Consider the following 16,493-nt stretch of genomic DNA (forward strand, 5'->3'; position numbering starts at 1 on the left):
AATGTGTGATCCTCTCTGATAAACTATGAGAATTTAAAGGCGTTTTAATGATTATCACAGAATCATAGGGTGTTTTGGGTTGGAAGGGGCCTTAAAGCTCATCTCATTCCACCTGCTGCCATGGGCAATGGCACCTTCCACTATCCCAGGCTGCTCCAAGCCCCGTCCAGCCTGGCCTTGGACACTTCCAGGGATCCAGGGGCAGCCACAGCTTCAATGGGCACACTCACAGGAGAGGAATTTTTTCCAATATTTAATCTAAACTTGCTTTCTGTCAGTTTGAAGCTATTCCTCCATGTCCTGTCACTCCATGCTCTTTTAAAAAGTCCCTCTGCACCTTTCCTGTAGGCTCCCTTCAGGTAACCTGCTTTTGAGTTGTTGTGCAGTGCCAATGACACTTTTTAACAGCAAAAATAAAAAAAAACAAGGTCTGTGCCTATGTGATTTGTAGTTAGTTATGTTTCTATCCCTTACCTATTCAGGTTTTGGGGCTTCTTCCTTAGGACAGAAGTGGCTTTTTTTTATTTCAGCATTGGTACTTGCATTTCTAAATTGTGTTATTGGACAACATAATATCTTATTTAACCTGTTTGTGAATGGCTTTACAGCATCACCAAGCTTTAAAGCTTATTTCAGAGGAACCAAAGAGGTGGTTCTTTGGCTAGAAGTTGCCAGAAGCTCTTACAAGTTTTTGATTTCACATCCTATGCTTAGCTAATTTGGATTTGCATACTTTAGGCGTTGGCCTGCAAATGAGCAAAATGACTAGAAAATCTAGGTTCTGCCCAAATAACTTGTTCAAGACTTGCTTCAGTGAATTATGTTAGGCTTAGTTGTTTTCTATAAATTGCTTTAATGCTCAACTTTAAAGGTAATTTCAAAGAGTAAAATCTTATTGTGAATATTCTGGACAATGTATCAGAGAATTTATCAGAATAAAATAGATAATACAGCTGCAGTACAATTTTTCAATCAAAGTTGTGCTGTTGGGATGGATATTATGCTTCTTGTGGGTGTTTTTATCTGTTGTATTTCAGTGTGAGCTTCAAAAATAGCATCTCTCCTGTAGGGAAATTATTTTGATACAAACATAAATGTTGCCTTTTGTACTCATGCACACAAATCCCGTAATAAATCAAATTATTTCGTACCAATAATCCACAGCCTTAAAATATGAGGAAGTAGATAAGCTTTGTTGCTTATCGTGTAAACCACAAAATGTGTACTGGTTGTGGCCAGGGGTGTGTTGTCATCGTTAAATGAAGGATTTCCAGTTCTCTCAAGGTGCCTCTACTTGCAGCTTTTCCCTGTTATTGATAAGATGGTTTGGTGAGGGCAGCTGGGCTGAGATCCCCAGGAAAAGCACATTTCTGGGTCTCTCTGTGTCGGCCAGCCAGGCTCAGCCCCTTGGCCCTGCCTGGAAAGTGAAGCCCACTAAGATAATTTTAGCCTGTAAACCAGCAAACCTCAACTGCTGAAACTTCTCTCAACAGATGAAATCTGTATGGAAACCTCTTTGTTACATTCCCACTGATTACTGTGTATGCAAGAAAATGTCCAAATAGACTTTGTGTTTCTCCTATGCTGTAGGACTGAATGGTGAGACCATGACAGGATGTTTATGCTTTATAAGAGATTTTCCAGGACAGCAGCTGTCCTGAGCTCTTGAAGGTGTGTCTGACACAGGAGTGTTACACCTTTCTTTTAATAGCAATTTTGATAAAAGCTGTTAAAAACCACACTTGCTGATGTGCAGGTGAATTCTTCTGGGAACATCAGGGAATGGAGGAGGAAATACAGATTTACAGATACTGAATATGAAGTCACCAGGATGTTTTTGTCTTCTGGTATTTCAGCCTAGTTGAAAGTAACTTTTCCTGAGAACAGGATTTAATCCCAGCTTTTTTGGCTCATGAAAGCTGAATGCTGTTATCACCGTGTGTTCAGCTACGTGCAAATTCATGTTAATCTCCGCTGTGTAAAAGAACTGAATGTAAAAGAAGTGATACAAGTGGGAGGTTATTCCTAGTGTAACGCAGCAAAACGTATTATTTTTTGCCTTTTTAAAATGCTCCTAACACCTTAGGACAATTTGTGACTGTAATTATTTAAAGTGATTTCAGTGAATATTTTGTATATAACTTACAGGCATATGATTGAACTTCCAAATAGCAGTGAGCTTCAGGTGTCAGGAGATGCACAACATAACTCTGCTTTTCGTTTGTCTCTGATTCTGGTCACTTCATTTGTACTTGGTGAAGTTTTTATAGGAAAGCTTCATTGTTTCTGCTGTGAAACTGCACACTGTGGGTTGTAGTTCCACTTCACAAGGCCTTTTGTAATGCAATTATTATTGTGCAGGAGAGGGGATAGGACAAACTGGCATTCATCTGTATGACCTTATTTATTCTGAGGCTCTTAATGACATTTGACAGTTTTGTAAGTCATCGTTTTCATTTTTTTAGTGCCTTCTGCACAAGACTAAACAGAAAAAGGAAAGATGCAAGAAAACATGGAGAAAATAATGTAGTTGTAGTCCCGATCATGAGAGGGCTGTGTCTTGTACATGTATTGGTTGCCTTCTGGAAATATTGGCAGCTGTTTTGCTGGAAGGATGCAATGCTTGCAGACAACTTAAAGCATAAATATCTTGCATCTTCAAAGCTACTTGGAGGGTGAAGGCTTGTAAATATGATATTGCTGGTGCAGAATTTGATATATAATCCCATGGCAGCAAGGAAATAGGAGGTTCCTAAGGGAAAAGTGGCAAACTAAAATACCTATCCTTGAAAGACATAAAACACTTCAAGACAAACACCAAATTAATTAACTTAGGTGAGTCCCATAATGGGCTGGTTTAGCTCCTCCCTCTGAATGGACAGTTAGAAGAACTGTATGTATGTGAGACGTTCAAGCAGCTTTTGTGCTGGGCGATGAAGGGAAAAAGACTTGATACACAGTCTGTTTCTTGCAGAGACGTTCAAGCAGCTTTTGTGCTGGGCGATGAAGGGAAAAAGACTTGATACACAGTCTGGTTTCTTGCAGAGAAAGAGAAGGAATTGGCTTCAAACATGGTAAACTCTTCTCCTTGGAGCAGAGTGCGCTTCTGGCTTTGTTTCGCTTAATTGGAATGGAATTGTGCAAGTTATAATTACTCTGGAGAAACTACTGTCACAAAAGCGGTGTAATCTTCAGGATCAGAAAAAATTGAGATGACAGATTGAGGTTGTTTTGGAGGAGCTATCGATAGCATTGCCATGCTGTCATTTATTGCTGTGTACTTGGCTCATTGGTGGAACCTGGTGAACATTTGTAAGAGTGGAAACGAAATTTTCTCCTTCTTCTCCTTAAACTAAAATTGAGTGAGGTAAAAATATTTGCGTTACACCATTGCCAACCATCTGGAAAAAAATCTAATTTAGTCTATCCATAAAGTAGAGCTGGAATGCTACATAAATCTGGAAGTTATTTGCAGAGTGTGCGGTTCTACTGAGGAAAAATTCATTGGTTCTTTACATTCCTTCTAGAGGGAAAAATCTCTTGAAGTTGTCTCTTCAAGAGCGCATAGCAGTAGCCTGAAAAAACTTCTCTCAGGATCACTACATATTGATTGCATGATGTAGAGTCAGACCCAACGTTTTCATGCAGTGGTCAGACTTTGAGGTACCAAGGTTCTTTCTTGTTCCCAGCTTTCTTGGTTAAGGATGCAGTAAGGCTTATCCTCTTGCTAAGGAGGATTTTTGGTTTGCCAGCTGGCTTTTTGTTCTGTCAGTTCTCTGCTCCTTCTAGCTGTACTTGCCTGAAATTTAACTTGCTGTAAATAAAATACATTTTACAGTAATGTATATGAAGTGTTTATACAGAGAGAAGTGTGGCACAGTAAATCAACTGTTCTTGTAGGCAGGTAGGAGTTGTCCTCAAAATTACTGTGGTATCAAAGAAAGCTGTTTACTTATGAACTCAAAAATCCATGTTTTGCCATTGGGAAGAAACAGGAAAATCAGTGTTTGTCAGGTGTGAGTGTTCGTACACAGGAGAAACGTGGAAGCTGCTAATTCTCTTTCCCTGTCTTGTCAAATAGATCATCTAAAGCAGCTGGGTATTTGCAAAAGAAGACCCTGACAGCACACAGATACTTAATCTCTAAATCAAGTTCAACGATGCATTAGAGAGAGCTGCGCTGGCTGCACAGAGATTTCACACTGAAGGATGAACAGTGAAGAAGAGTTTTATGATGCCGTTACGGGTGAGTGATGGGCACAGCGCCACGGGGAAGAAAACCCCTGTAAATTGCATTGTGTGTGTGGTAATATGTAGCTGTTAATAATAAATCAAAAGTAAACTTGTGTTGGTAAAACTTGTAATGCGGTCTTCTGAAAAGTAGGAAAGGAAAATTGTAGCTCAAGTTCAGGCTTGGAAATGAGGGGGTTTTTTGCTAAAGCTTAATGCCAGTTATTATTTCATCACTATAACAGGCCTTTAGTGGCCAGGTCTTGCTTTCATTTTCTGTGAAAATCAATTTAATAGCAGCTTGAGAAGCAGGCTCCTTGAAAGGTGAAATATTTCCTGTGGGTTGTTTTTAGTGTTACTGTATTCATTTTTTTTATTTTAATGGAAAACATATTCTAAAGAATTGAAGTAGAAAATGTTTTTCTAGTCAGAAATAAATTGCTGTAAAAGTATGTTTTCAAGATAGGGAGCCAAAAGTCTTTGCAATCCTATTTTTTTTCTAAAAAAGCAAACATGAATCACTTCACACTTGAGCAGTGTATCAAATAGTACTTTGCTTTCAACTAATAAGGATGAATAGTTATTTATAAGAGCTTTAGATGGCTTTAGCGGTGAAATAAAATGCTTGAAGTATTTTAATAACAAAAAAGTAAATCCTCTTAAAAATCTCAAACAATTTTAAAGATTTCCGCTGAAATGTTTCTTAAGAAATCCTGTAGCAGAGGCGAAATGAGAAATACCGAGTGTATAGTGGTTAAAGTAAAATCACAGGAATGGAAAGAGGATAATGGTAAGTGTGAAAGCTGAAGGAATGGAAGTGGCGTGGTAGTGGGTAAGGTAGACTTAGACATGGTTGGTTGGAAATTCATGTGAGGAGTAAACAGAGGGGGCTGGGGGAAGCAGTGTGACTGACAGCAGACTGTACAGGACTTGTCACAACTATGTCACAGAAGAGAGAAGGAAATTTGGTTTGCATTCATGCCAGCTGGGAGTGATGGGGGCTAGTACTCTAAATTCATCTGTAAAATCAAACCGTTGTACCATTAAAATCTTGAAAACACAATGGCTTGTTTCTGTATGTCGTTAGTAATCTTTCAGTTCCAAGAGCTCAGGGTCACTGCCATAAATGAACTCGATTTTTTTTCCACCGAAAAAGGTGTGAAAAGAAATGTGCCTCTGAACTTGAGGTCTGTGTTGTACAGCTTTGGTGGTGATAACATTCCTTTGTCCCTTGCTGCAGAACTGCACAGCCCTTGGTGTTTGACTCATCTGCCTTTAGACATTCTGGTTTTGTCCTCTTTCCTCTTCTTTTTCCCCTCTACCTGAAAAGGTTGATTCCCCCCGCAGGTGCTCTAGGTGGTGGTGACTGAGCTATTGTGCATGAGCTGTCCTTGTACCTGCAGACTGCTCAGAACTGGGGTGTTGTGTGTCAGTTCTGTGAGCACTCCTTCTTCCATCCTCATCTTATTCTTCACAGGGGAAAATGTGCTGGCAGGAGATAAGTTTATATATATATATGTGTCTATATATAATGTTGTATGTGTTTCTTGGAGCCTGGTACTTGGTTTAAGAGCAGTGTTAGGTTTGGAATACTTTGCTTTAGATTAGTTCTCCCTCAGGACTGTCTGTCTTTAAGGGCAAGTGCTCAATCCCTTTCTGCAGCTGGGTGCCTTAGGAGATGCTGACACTTAGAGGAGTTATTTGCACAGACCTAGTGAAGTCAGACCTCGTTCTTTGTAGCTGTGTCTTGTCCAGGTCATTCAGAAATGGAATGCCAGGAACAACTGGAAATGGGCCTCTCTTCCTTCATGTTCCCTGGCTGCTGATGTCTGTGGTAACTCTCTGCTCCTGTTAACACTGTGGATCTTTCATGTGGTGCTTTAGTGAATTTTTTAGGTGTTAATGGGTCCTGGTAGTGCCTTCCTGTCTCTTAGTTTTTTAATGGTCTGGACATGGTAGGTGTAGATGCAGTACTCCGAAGAGATCAAGTCCACAATCACATTCGTTTCTGAGCCAAGGTGAGCTTCCAGGTTTCCCAGTGAAAACTCCAGGATCTGAGGTTCCAAATTTTGATTAAAAAAGCCTGAAACTCCCTTGGCAGGCTCCTTGGTCTGCTCTTCCCAAGGATGCTCTCCTCATTTTTAGGTCAGATCAGTAGAAGGGCAGAAGTTGCCTTCAGATGTGCTTAATCTACTCAGAGTCTGGGGTTGGGATGTGGCTGCCAGGAACATTTTCCAGCTGTTTTTTAGTGTTGTGATGAAAACAGTGTGTGTACCATACTTTTCTCTTGCTCCTACTGCGTCCTGGTCCCTGGTTTTCACAGAAGGAGCTGTAGTGTGTTCCCAAAGTTCACTGATTTTAGGAATTGGGTACCGGGACTTGTGTCCTTCAGGATGTAAACCAGGCTTAGAGCACTTGGACTCTGTGGAAGTTACTTCAGAATTCTGCATCACACTCAGCAGCAGCCCAGGTAGTTTCCTGCCTCCTTTAAGGGAGTATGGACTCACTCCTTGAGGAAGTCACAGCTTTTCCACAGTTATTAATTAATGACATCCACTTGTAGAATATGAACCTCTCCTAAGGAGACCCCTGATTTTTGTAGTGCTGAATTTAACTCCTTGGCTGAGAAGTTTCCTGCTTCTGACACTGTCCCCTCTCATCCAAAAGACTTGCTCAAGGGAAGGAATCATCCTCCTGGCACATGGTTTGTCCCTGACTGGATGATGATGGCACCTGCAGAGGTGCAGCATGGACTGGGGTATCGATGAATCAAGGGGGTGAATTGAGTTGGTGACAAAGAGTTTCCATGGGGAGAAGGTTCTTTGCAGTCAGAGGTTATTAGCATTGCTGACACTTGACAGCCTTACCTCATGAATGAGTACTCCCCTAGGGAATCTTTGGGAATGTTACCTGTGATCTCACTTAATTCCAGACATCACAGCTGTCAAGAATCTGCTTTTTCTCAGATTCCAGTGGCTGCCTTCTCTTGAGGCTGGTTCGGGATAAAGGTGGTCAATCCTTGGATGAATTTCAGATTCTTTGAGTTTTTCTGTGAGACAAGGAGCATATAACTTTGATTTATGTCACCTTGGGTGTGTTACTGTCATCAGAGACTTTGTAAAGGCTGTGTGCCATCAGGGACCTCTTTTAGAGCTCTATCCTTTATTGATATTATCTTTCTGCCAAAGCGTTCTGTGGAAGCGCTGCCACAAAGCAGGAAAATGCTTGGCTCTTTACCAGGATAATTTATTTTTGAGAACACGAATAGTTTAATTTTGCTTTTTTAAATATTAGCCTGCAGTTCCATGGAAATGTGTTCTGTACCCATGAGGCTCAGCTGGCTCATCCAGCCAGGTGTATTTGTGAGGATGTTGTTCCCCGTTGCTTTCACATGGCGAGGAGGAAGTGAGGTCATCTGCCAAACTGATATATTTTCATTCTGTCTGGATCAGACTGAATCAGTGGCTCTGTAAATACTTGCAGGTGTTGTGAAAAACCTGCCTCCATCAGCTACAGCTTGTGACAGCGGACTTATTTTGGGAAGTGGAGAGTGGTTAATTTCTGGCAAGGAAAAACAATACCTCTTGCTTCGCTTGCTGCCTTGCACTTCCAGCACGTTTATCCTATTCCTTATGCCTTTTTAAGGTCTGAAGGCTCTCAGTACTACCAAGGTATTTTGATTCCCTTTCTGCCCTGGCTGACAAGGCTTAATTAGCACTCAGGGAGGTTGCTGACTGTCCAAAGGGGAGGTCTCGTGTCTCTGTCCGTGACTCAGAACCGGGGCCTCTGTGCCTTGGCTCATGCACAGCACACTGAGTGGACTTGTTTCATTTGCAGCATGTGGAAGAGGAAGGCTAAGAGAACTAAAGTTACTGGCAAGTCACTGTTCTTTAAGCTCTTGAAATAGATTTATGTTGGCATCCAACTTGAGTATTTTACTTTGGAAGTTTAAGACTTTTTAAAAGCTTTTGTTTCACTCTTTAAGCATGTAAGTGGAACTTCTAATTAAGCTAACTGTTGACATTGTATTTCTGTCTCTGGTCCCCTATCCTCCTTTTAAATCTCCACTTTTATCCTCACTCCCAGTGGCTTTTCAGTATGAAAACTGTCCTGTAGGTAGCTCTTACCTACTGAGTTTCTCAAGTTCAAAGCTTTATTGGCAGCTGGTGTAAGGCTCTTTTTGGAACTTAGAAAAACTACGACAAATCATTTCTGTAAGCTGTTTTTCTTCCAGATCTACTCCTGCATAAAACAGTATCTGGATAGTTCTTAATAGAACCATAATGCCTAGGACTTTATTGAGAAGCATCTTCTGAAACTTTCTCAATGGGCTTGTAGTGGATAAGTCATGTGATGCTAAGGTGGAAAGCATAGTTGAAAGTCTGTGATTATCTGGCTGTGTACCACAGGGATTTTGGTTTGGTTTTTTTTTTTTTGGGGTTTTTTGGTTTTTTTTTCAGTAATTAGGTGGAAGTGCAGTCCAATAAAAGCAAACTTACCCTTCTGATGTACTTCCTTTTCTGGAGCAGGGATTTATTTTTTGTTGTTTGTCTGCAAGACACTCGTTTGAATTGGCATTTATTTACTTACCACTGATATATTGTTGTCCATAAATAATATATATACTTGAATCGAAATTCCTGTTGTGCTTTTCAGGAACAGGACAAAACAGTTCTGAATCATAGGAAACACAAACACTAACATGGATAACACAATAACTGTTTGATAGGATTTGCAGGGTTTTAGCTACAATGTAAAGACTGAAATGACAGTAACATTTTTCAGAACTATTCTCTTATAAGCCAGTGCTCTATTCCTGCTGTAAGCTTTCCATTCACATTGAGGTTGTAATCTCATTGAAGTGATGATGTTCCTTGTGTGAACTTGGTCAGTTTTTTGGTTGAGGATGTTGTATCAAAAGGTTCTTTTTCTCCTCAACTTACTGTGAAGCTAATAAGTTATTTTGCTGCTTGTACTGTAGCAGGTTCCCAAACTGCTGATATATGGTTAAAAATACTATTCTAAAATCGTAAATATTTTGTTGTGAGTTGACTGAAGGGTTTTTTTTTTTTAAGACAGGTGTTTCAGGGTAGTCCTCATTTTAATGACCTGAATCTATATGTGACTGTCATGCTTTCCCGTTGAGTACTAAGAGTGCCAAGGTGTGGTTATTGCTATATAATTACATTCTTGTGACATCAAAACATAGGAGACAGAGCAATACATGACATCACCCATGACACCTGCTGTTTAGCAAATAAGATCATATCACTGGGACTTCCTGGTGCAGTTCTGAATGTTATTGCCATGGTCTTGATCCCTGAAAAAAGTGCAGCTTTTTGTTTCTGGAATGTGTGCCTTGCGTGAATTGCACATCTGGGTGGTGAAAAGAAGTTCAATATCCTACATTTCTGTGCTTCCAGTTGTCTGGGTGTTTGCCCCTGCATTGTGAAATGGCTATTTTCTCTTTTCTTTTTTCTTTTTCTCCTTGCCTATTAGCAGTGAAAGTTTAATTTATTTGAGGTCTTTGAGGAGAACTACATAACTGAAACAAATTATTGTAATTACACTGCAGCTCTGAAAAAGAGACAATGCAGCTAATCTGATTAGGAGCTCCTCGAGAGCTTTTAAGATTCTAAATGAGTTTTATATTCAGCAGTGTGAAAAATGATAATTCTTGATTCTAATGCAATAGTTGACTCATAATACTCCTGGAAATTAGGTCACTTAATAAGGGTTCTTACTCTGATACTCTTAGAAATAAACTAATCTAGTCTAAGTGTACTTCAAGTGTGAGACTTGCAAATATGAGTGGCACTCTGTGGTGTGGTAAGGTTCCTAAGAAAACTGTTGCCTTTTGTTTTTTATACAGGCTTTGATTCTGACAATTCTTCAGGAGAGTTTTCAGAAGCAAATCATAAAGTTCCAGAAATGCTTGATCTAGATCCACACCAAAGCAATAGGACTGGAAAGCACAATGGAGAGACAGAGATACAAGAAAATGGGATTAAGAGACACAGGTAAACCCACAGAGCTGCTGAGGGGATGAGAGGTGAGTGTGTGCTGGCTCAGACCTTTTGGGGCATTGCTGTTCTCATGCAGAAGGTAATTCTCTGGGATTGGAGAGTCATTTCCCCTGTTTGCTTCCTGTGCTGAGTCTGGGGTGATGCTTTGCTTCCTTTATAAGTTGCTTCAATAGAAAAGAAAATGGCTTGTTGTTTAATGGGCTGATAATGACAGTTGGATGATTTTTTTTCCCATTACAGGACATCATTACCTGCCCCAATGTTTTCTAGAAGTGATTTTAGTGTGTGGAGCATATTAAAAAAATGCATTGGACTGGTAAGTTAGCTTGGATGAAGCATCTGTGTTAGGTCTCGTGATGTCAGCTGATTGATTTTATTGCTTAAACATCAAGACACAGAATGTAACACCTGGTGCATTTTCCTTTTTTTTTTTTCCTACAGCCATTAAAATATAGTCAAATATATTTGATTGACACAATGATCTCTTACCTGCTTTTTTTTAATTATTCTTTACTTAGCAAAATTTAGGAATTTATTTTATTAATTCATGTCATCTAGGAGATACAGTTGTTCTCTCAAAACTCCTTTTGGTGGGATGAGTGACCTGTCTACTCAAAACTTTTGCTTGGACCAAATCAGTTTAAATTACTTAAGGTTAACATTTTTCTTCCCTTGCCTGTGCCAAGGTGAGGAAAACGTTGCATTAACTTCATCTGGTGGCATTCTGCTTTCTGCTAAGTTTTAAACACTTACATAAATGTTTTAATGCTCATTCATGAATGCAACTTCAACTTGTAATTAAACAGCCAAATTTGCTTGGGTGTAGTAAAAGACCTGGGGTGCTGGAAATCTGTGTGTACTTCATGTCTGTCTTGTATCCACACGGGAAACCAGAAACGGTCTGACACAGATAACAGGTTGCTTAAATAAAGCCACTAAAATCTGTTAGAGCAATTCAAGTACTATTCTTCATGTAACTGTTCCTTTCAAAAAATAATTTGTGGTTGCTGCAGTACAACAGATAGATTTTATGCAAATAAGCTTGTGAGGGTTTCCAAGGAGTGTGTGGCACGTTCAGCATCAGCTCGGAGCTGGTTGGCACATTATTACTGCTACCTAGGGGACTTTTAACCTCTTCTGCTTTACACAGACCACAGCTGAGAAGGTAACATGCTCTGTGAATTTATTAGGTTAGCTGGATCAATGCTTTCAGTTGTCATTTCAGATTGCAAGTAGGGTTCTGCAGTGCTTCCAGCCCCTTTCAGCTGTAGCACTTGGAGGTCTGCTTCAGGCTTCCCAAATATCCTTTGGGGAACACTATAAATAACCTCACCCACAACCTGTTTTCAAAATTCTTGTTGTTGCCAGTTGTTAACTTAGTGTTGTGTCTAAGAAGTCAACTTGCCCTTTGGTTATGTAGGAACTGTCCAAGATTACGATGCCCATCGTCTTCAACGAGCCCTTGAGTTTCCTTCAAAGGATAACAGAATATATGGAGCATATATACCTCATCAATAAGGCTTGTAGTCATGCAGATCCCCTGGAAAGGATGCAGGTAAGAACCCCCACCACCTTCTGGATAATTCCCAAGTTTTTTTCTCCCAGTCTTTCATTTTAAGACAGTTTCTCACTTGAGTGTATTTCTTTCTCAGGGGCCACTGTAGGAATGCCCAATTTGTCTGTCTAGATGAGTTTCTTCTTCCATAGTGGCTGTGTCAGATATTTGTGACACTTTGACCCTCCATGCTGTGCATGTTTGAAAGGGAAGTGCCACAATGGACCATGTCCAAGGATCTCAATTTCTTTAATTAGACCCTGTGACTCTTCTTGTGGTTTTATGTGTTGTGAGGATGAAATCTTGGATTTATGTCACTCTAAACTGGTTTGTTGAGTGGCCTCATGATTTCGAAGTTTCTGAATGAAAAATTGTTGTGACAGAGAGAAATTTACCACTTTTTTCTTCTCCAAAACTGGTCATTATTGGGAGTAGGATACAGTACCTGGCTGGTCTCACACCAAGGAAGTGAATATGGTGGCACCTTTGTGCATCAGGTTATGCTGGTGTTGCTCACAGCTCTGGTTTTACTTAAGTGGAACTGGAATGTTTATCTTGGGTCCTGTGTTTGTGTGGCCCATACCTCCATTTCCCAGCCTGCAGGAGCTCCTCAGTGTCACCTGAACCTGGTTCAAGAAGTCTCATGTGTGCTAGAAATAGTTCTTACCTGGCACTAGGAAAGTGAGGCTCAGTTCCCAATGAGCTGAGGGTGGGGAGCAGTCAAAGTGGGGGAGAAAGTAGATTTAAAAAACCAAGCTGATCTTCTAGAAGTAGGTGAGGCAGAGTGTAATCTGGCAGAATTTACCACAGACAGTAATTCCTGTTGGAAATAAGATTCTTAATAAGTGCTTATATTTCCTCACTTCTGTGTCATTTATTCTATGGCTTACAGGTGTTTTTGCCTTAAGCAATATAAAGCAATTCCTTTTTTGGAATAATTAATACTGTAATGTGCAACAAATAAAGTACTTTAAACTTAGAGTTTTAATGCATTATTCTCATAACAATGTGTTCTTAATTTGCTTACAGGCTGTAGCTGCTTTTGCAGTTTCTGCTGTAGCTTCTCAGTGGGAGAGAACTGGCAAACCATTTAACCCACTGTTAGGAGAAACCTATGAATTAACCAGGTAGTAATTACTTTAAATTGGGAGCTGGGGCTGTTTGTGTTCTTGATTTAGCAGACTCTCACACTGGTTTGATTGTAGTGAAATGCCACTAAAGTGTATTTCTGGGGATAGCTGAAATTCTTTTCCTCAAACCATCTCAAAATTTCTGAGAAGTTGTTATGAAAGCTAATAATGTTATTTCTAAGTTTAGGCACAGTATTCTGTGAATTATTTAGAGTAAATTTGTTCATGTTCTTCTGCCAAAGACACTTTCTGAGCAGATACTATTAATTAATTTAAATATTGTTTTGTTGATCATGTCAGATAGAGAAATTAGTCTGAAGGTCTTTGAGCTTTCTCAAAGAAATGGGTGATATGTCTACAGTAAAGAATTTTCAGTCAGACCTTTTCATGTTGCCCAAAGGGTTTCTGTATTTTCATGAGTAATTTCAGTGAAACTGCTTCAGATGCCTTTTGGGGCAGAAATCTGGTTTGGGGTATAAAAAGAAAGTGTTCAGAGTAGAAATTCTTTCATTCCATTAATTGTAAATGTGTCATGGAACTAGAAAAGGAAGCGTCTCACCTTCCATTTAATCTAAAAATACGTCACCATTTTTAAAGTATCGACTCTTTTCTCTTGCGATATTAAAAATACACTTACCGTTCAATGCTCTTCTTTTGTTGTTGCCAGGGAGGACTTAGGATTTAGGTTTATATCTGAACAAGTCAGCCACCACCCACCTATTAGTGCATTTTATTCTGAAGGCCTCAATAAGGACTTCATATTTCATGGATCAATCTATCCCAAACTAAAATTCTGGGGGAAGAGTATAGAAGCAGAACCTCGGGGAACAATTACTTTGGAGCTTCTGAAGTGAGTATGAGAAGTAAATAACTTTACTTGTTGTAATAACCCAGTTGGCTTTTCAGAGGTTTCTAAAAGCCCCTTGCTGAGAGATTGTAAGAATTGATTTACAAGTTAATTTTCACTGCTTAATTTCAGAGCTGTTTTTTATTTTTTTAATCTGTTATGCTTCCATAGCTGTAGTGATCTGACCCAGTTTCTCCACCATGAAAATTAGCATTTCTTACAAATTGGTTGCTACTGAAAGCTAGTTCTGTGAAGGCATGTAAAATTTAAATACAGAGATAAAATTCTCTTACTGGGCTTTTCATGCTCATCTCAGTTTTCAGCATTGCTGTTGGTTTTGGTGGTTTGTGTGGAAAGAGTTGCATCTGACAATAACTGTTCTTGTGGTAAGGGAACAGGAGAAACTTGTCAGGATTTGCCACTTCCAGAGAAGGATCAGCTTCCTCCTAAAATCAAGAATGCCTCTCCAGATTGCTCCCAGGCTTGTCTCATAAATTACGTGATGTCCCATGAGTTGTTTTGTGTCTTGGTGGCACAAAGGCTGGATCTTTCCCAAGTGGGACGTGAGGATGCACTAGAACAGTTGCAAATAAAGTATTCTGCATTTGGTGCTTTTATAAAAGCCTTTCTGAGGCCTGACTCTGAGGTGGGTTTGAAATGTTGATTTAAGAACGTTCTAGACATTTGGTTTCAATAACAAACCAACTTGCCTCCCATAGCAAGCATTGACTTTTGCTGTACTTTCTTTTGGAAGTAGTTTATTTTTTCAGCTGTTGGCATCGAATATTCCAAAGTTCATAAGAGTATGAACTGGTCTTGGAGATAAATGGTGATGGAAATAAAGGGAATTTCCTCTGAATGTAGAAAGAACTGTGAATGTTAGTGCAGAATGCAGGTGTTACCAAAATAATGTTTGTTCCTTGAGAGCCTTTCTTTAGAAGACTATTAAAATTCTTGCTGAGCCTAATCAAGGCTGAGATTTAAACTGGAATATAAACAGTTAAAGCATTTATTTTAAATAATTGCTTCAAGTTAGCAGCAGAAGTTGAAATCACATTTTGAGCCTCTCAGTGTTGTGATTCAGGCTATCCTCTTGCTTTTTGGAGTCTGAGAGCTGCTCAAGGCTTAGAGAACAAGGAGCTGTTTGGGAAGCAAAGCTGTGAGTCAGTATTAAATTGTGCCTTTATGTTGGCTATGACTATTTTTCAGAGCATGAGAAGACACTTTTCCCTCCCTTCTCCAGCACAAATGTTCTTCAGTTCATCAGCCCTAACCATAAGTGCCTTGTGTTGTGTTTTGGTTTATGCTGTAAAGCTTCTTCTGGTGTCAGAATTGTTCAGGAATAAAACTGTATTTAAAGGCTGGGGGATGAATTTGGGGGATTCTGGTATTTTTTCCCCCAGTTGAAGGGCAGTCATTGTTCTAAACCTCCTTGAAGAAAAGGAGCTGTGGGAAATAGCGAGACTTCAATGATCTGTTATTTCTCTGTACTGGAAAAGCTGTACTGGACAGATGGGTTGGAAACATTACATTGGAGTGTTCTCCCAATACTCACTGGAAGAAGTACGAGGCACTTTTTACAGAGGACACTGCTTTTTCTGTTAAAACAGAGTTTACAAGCTTTTCTAAGCTGGATTGGTTGCCTACCAGGTAACTGCAGTATTTCCCTTACCAGCGTGGAAAGATGAGTGTGACTAGATGGCTTGGACTCTGCTAGTGACAGTAGGAATCCTGTTGTTTACCTTTTTGATTGTTTATGGAATAATATCTTTTAAGGATTTAGAATCTGTTAACTCACCTTAAAAGCTTTTCACAAAAAAAACCCCAAAAAACCAAAAATAAAACCAAGTGGAAAATCAGTTCTAGGATATTTCTTTCTTCTCAATAAATCTTTGGGGAAAGGATTGATTAGTTTGGACTGAATTCAAAATGCCATGTTCGTGGAGCTTGCAATAGTGCTGTTGTGCCCCACTGGTGTTAACCAACTAAAAAAAAGCAAAAACCACTCACACCCCCCAAAATTACCTTCAGTGGCATTGGAACAGGCCTCAAATACTGATGAGAAAACTTGTGGCATTTTTGTGGAAACCACTTATGCAATTTACTGCTGCTGCAGCAATTGAATAGGAGACACTGTCAGGCATTAGTTTGTTAGTCTGGTTCTCCTGCAAACTATATTTTATCACTTAAGACTTTAAAAATGCAGATGAAAAAGGTGAATTCCTGGACTGCTGTTTATGTTGAGCTGAAATTTGTAATCCAAAGCACAGCAACGTGAAACTTATGTGAGAAGGGAGAAGAATAAGAGCAGTATCACTTCATTAATTTGCACTAATGCTTGGATACAACACATTGTTGGCTTGTATAGAAAATCTGTTTCTGTTCTGTTTTGAAGCTGAGTGCTGGCTCTTCAGAGTAGTGCTAAATATTTTGCCCTGCCATGAACAGAAATGAAAACAGGTTTCCACCTCAAGCTCAAGAAAACGATTTCTTTCTCTTGTTTCCTTGACAGGCACAATGAAGCTTACACATGGACAAATCCAACCTGTTGTGTACATAATGTAATTATTGGTAAACTGTGGTTAGAACAGTACGGAGTGGTAGAAATTGTAAATCACAGGTAATGCTGATTATGAACCCAGGGGCTGTAGGGATTGTTGTGGTCATTTGTGTTACAGAGCACATTTTGATTTTGGCAGACACAC

The 16,493-nt window shown here is 39.6% G+C and overlaps 1 protein-coding gene across 2 annotated transcripts in view; it reads left to right on the forward strand.

Moving 5' to 3' along the window:
- Positions 1 to 16,493, forward strand: part of OSBPL2 (oxysterol binding protein like 2) — a 34,196-nt gene that overhangs the window by 8,550 nt on the left and 9,153 nt on the right. For both annotated transcript variants that reach the window (XM_040079699.2, XM_040079700.1), the window contains exons 3-9: positions 4,082 to 4,246; positions 10,103 to 10,250; positions 10,497 to 10,572; positions 11,677 to 11,811; positions 12,841 to 12,938; positions 13,609 to 13,791; positions 16,301 to 16,408. In XM_040079699.2, coding sequence (XP_039935633.1) covers positions 4,210 to 4,246; positions 10,103 to 10,250; positions 10,497 to 10,572; positions 11,677 to 11,811; positions 12,841 to 12,938; positions 13,609 to 13,791; positions 16,301 to 16,408 — 785 coding nt within the window. In that variant the 5' untranslated portion in view covers positions 4,082 to 4,209. The remainder of the gene's footprint in view (positions 1 to 4,081; positions 4,247 to 10,102; positions 10,251 to 10,496; positions 10,573 to 11,676; positions 11,812 to 12,840; positions 12,939 to 13,608; positions 13,792 to 16,300; positions 16,409 to 16,493) is intronic.

The sequence above is a fragment of the Hirundo rustica genome, chromosome 16 (genome assembly GCF_015227805.2).
Source record: "Hirundo rustica isolate bHirRus1 chromosome 16, bHirRus1.pri.v3, whole genome shotgun sequence".
Classification (NCBI taxonomy): Eukaryota; Metazoa; Chordata; class Aves; order Passeriformes; family Hirundinidae; genus Hirundo; species Hirundo rustica.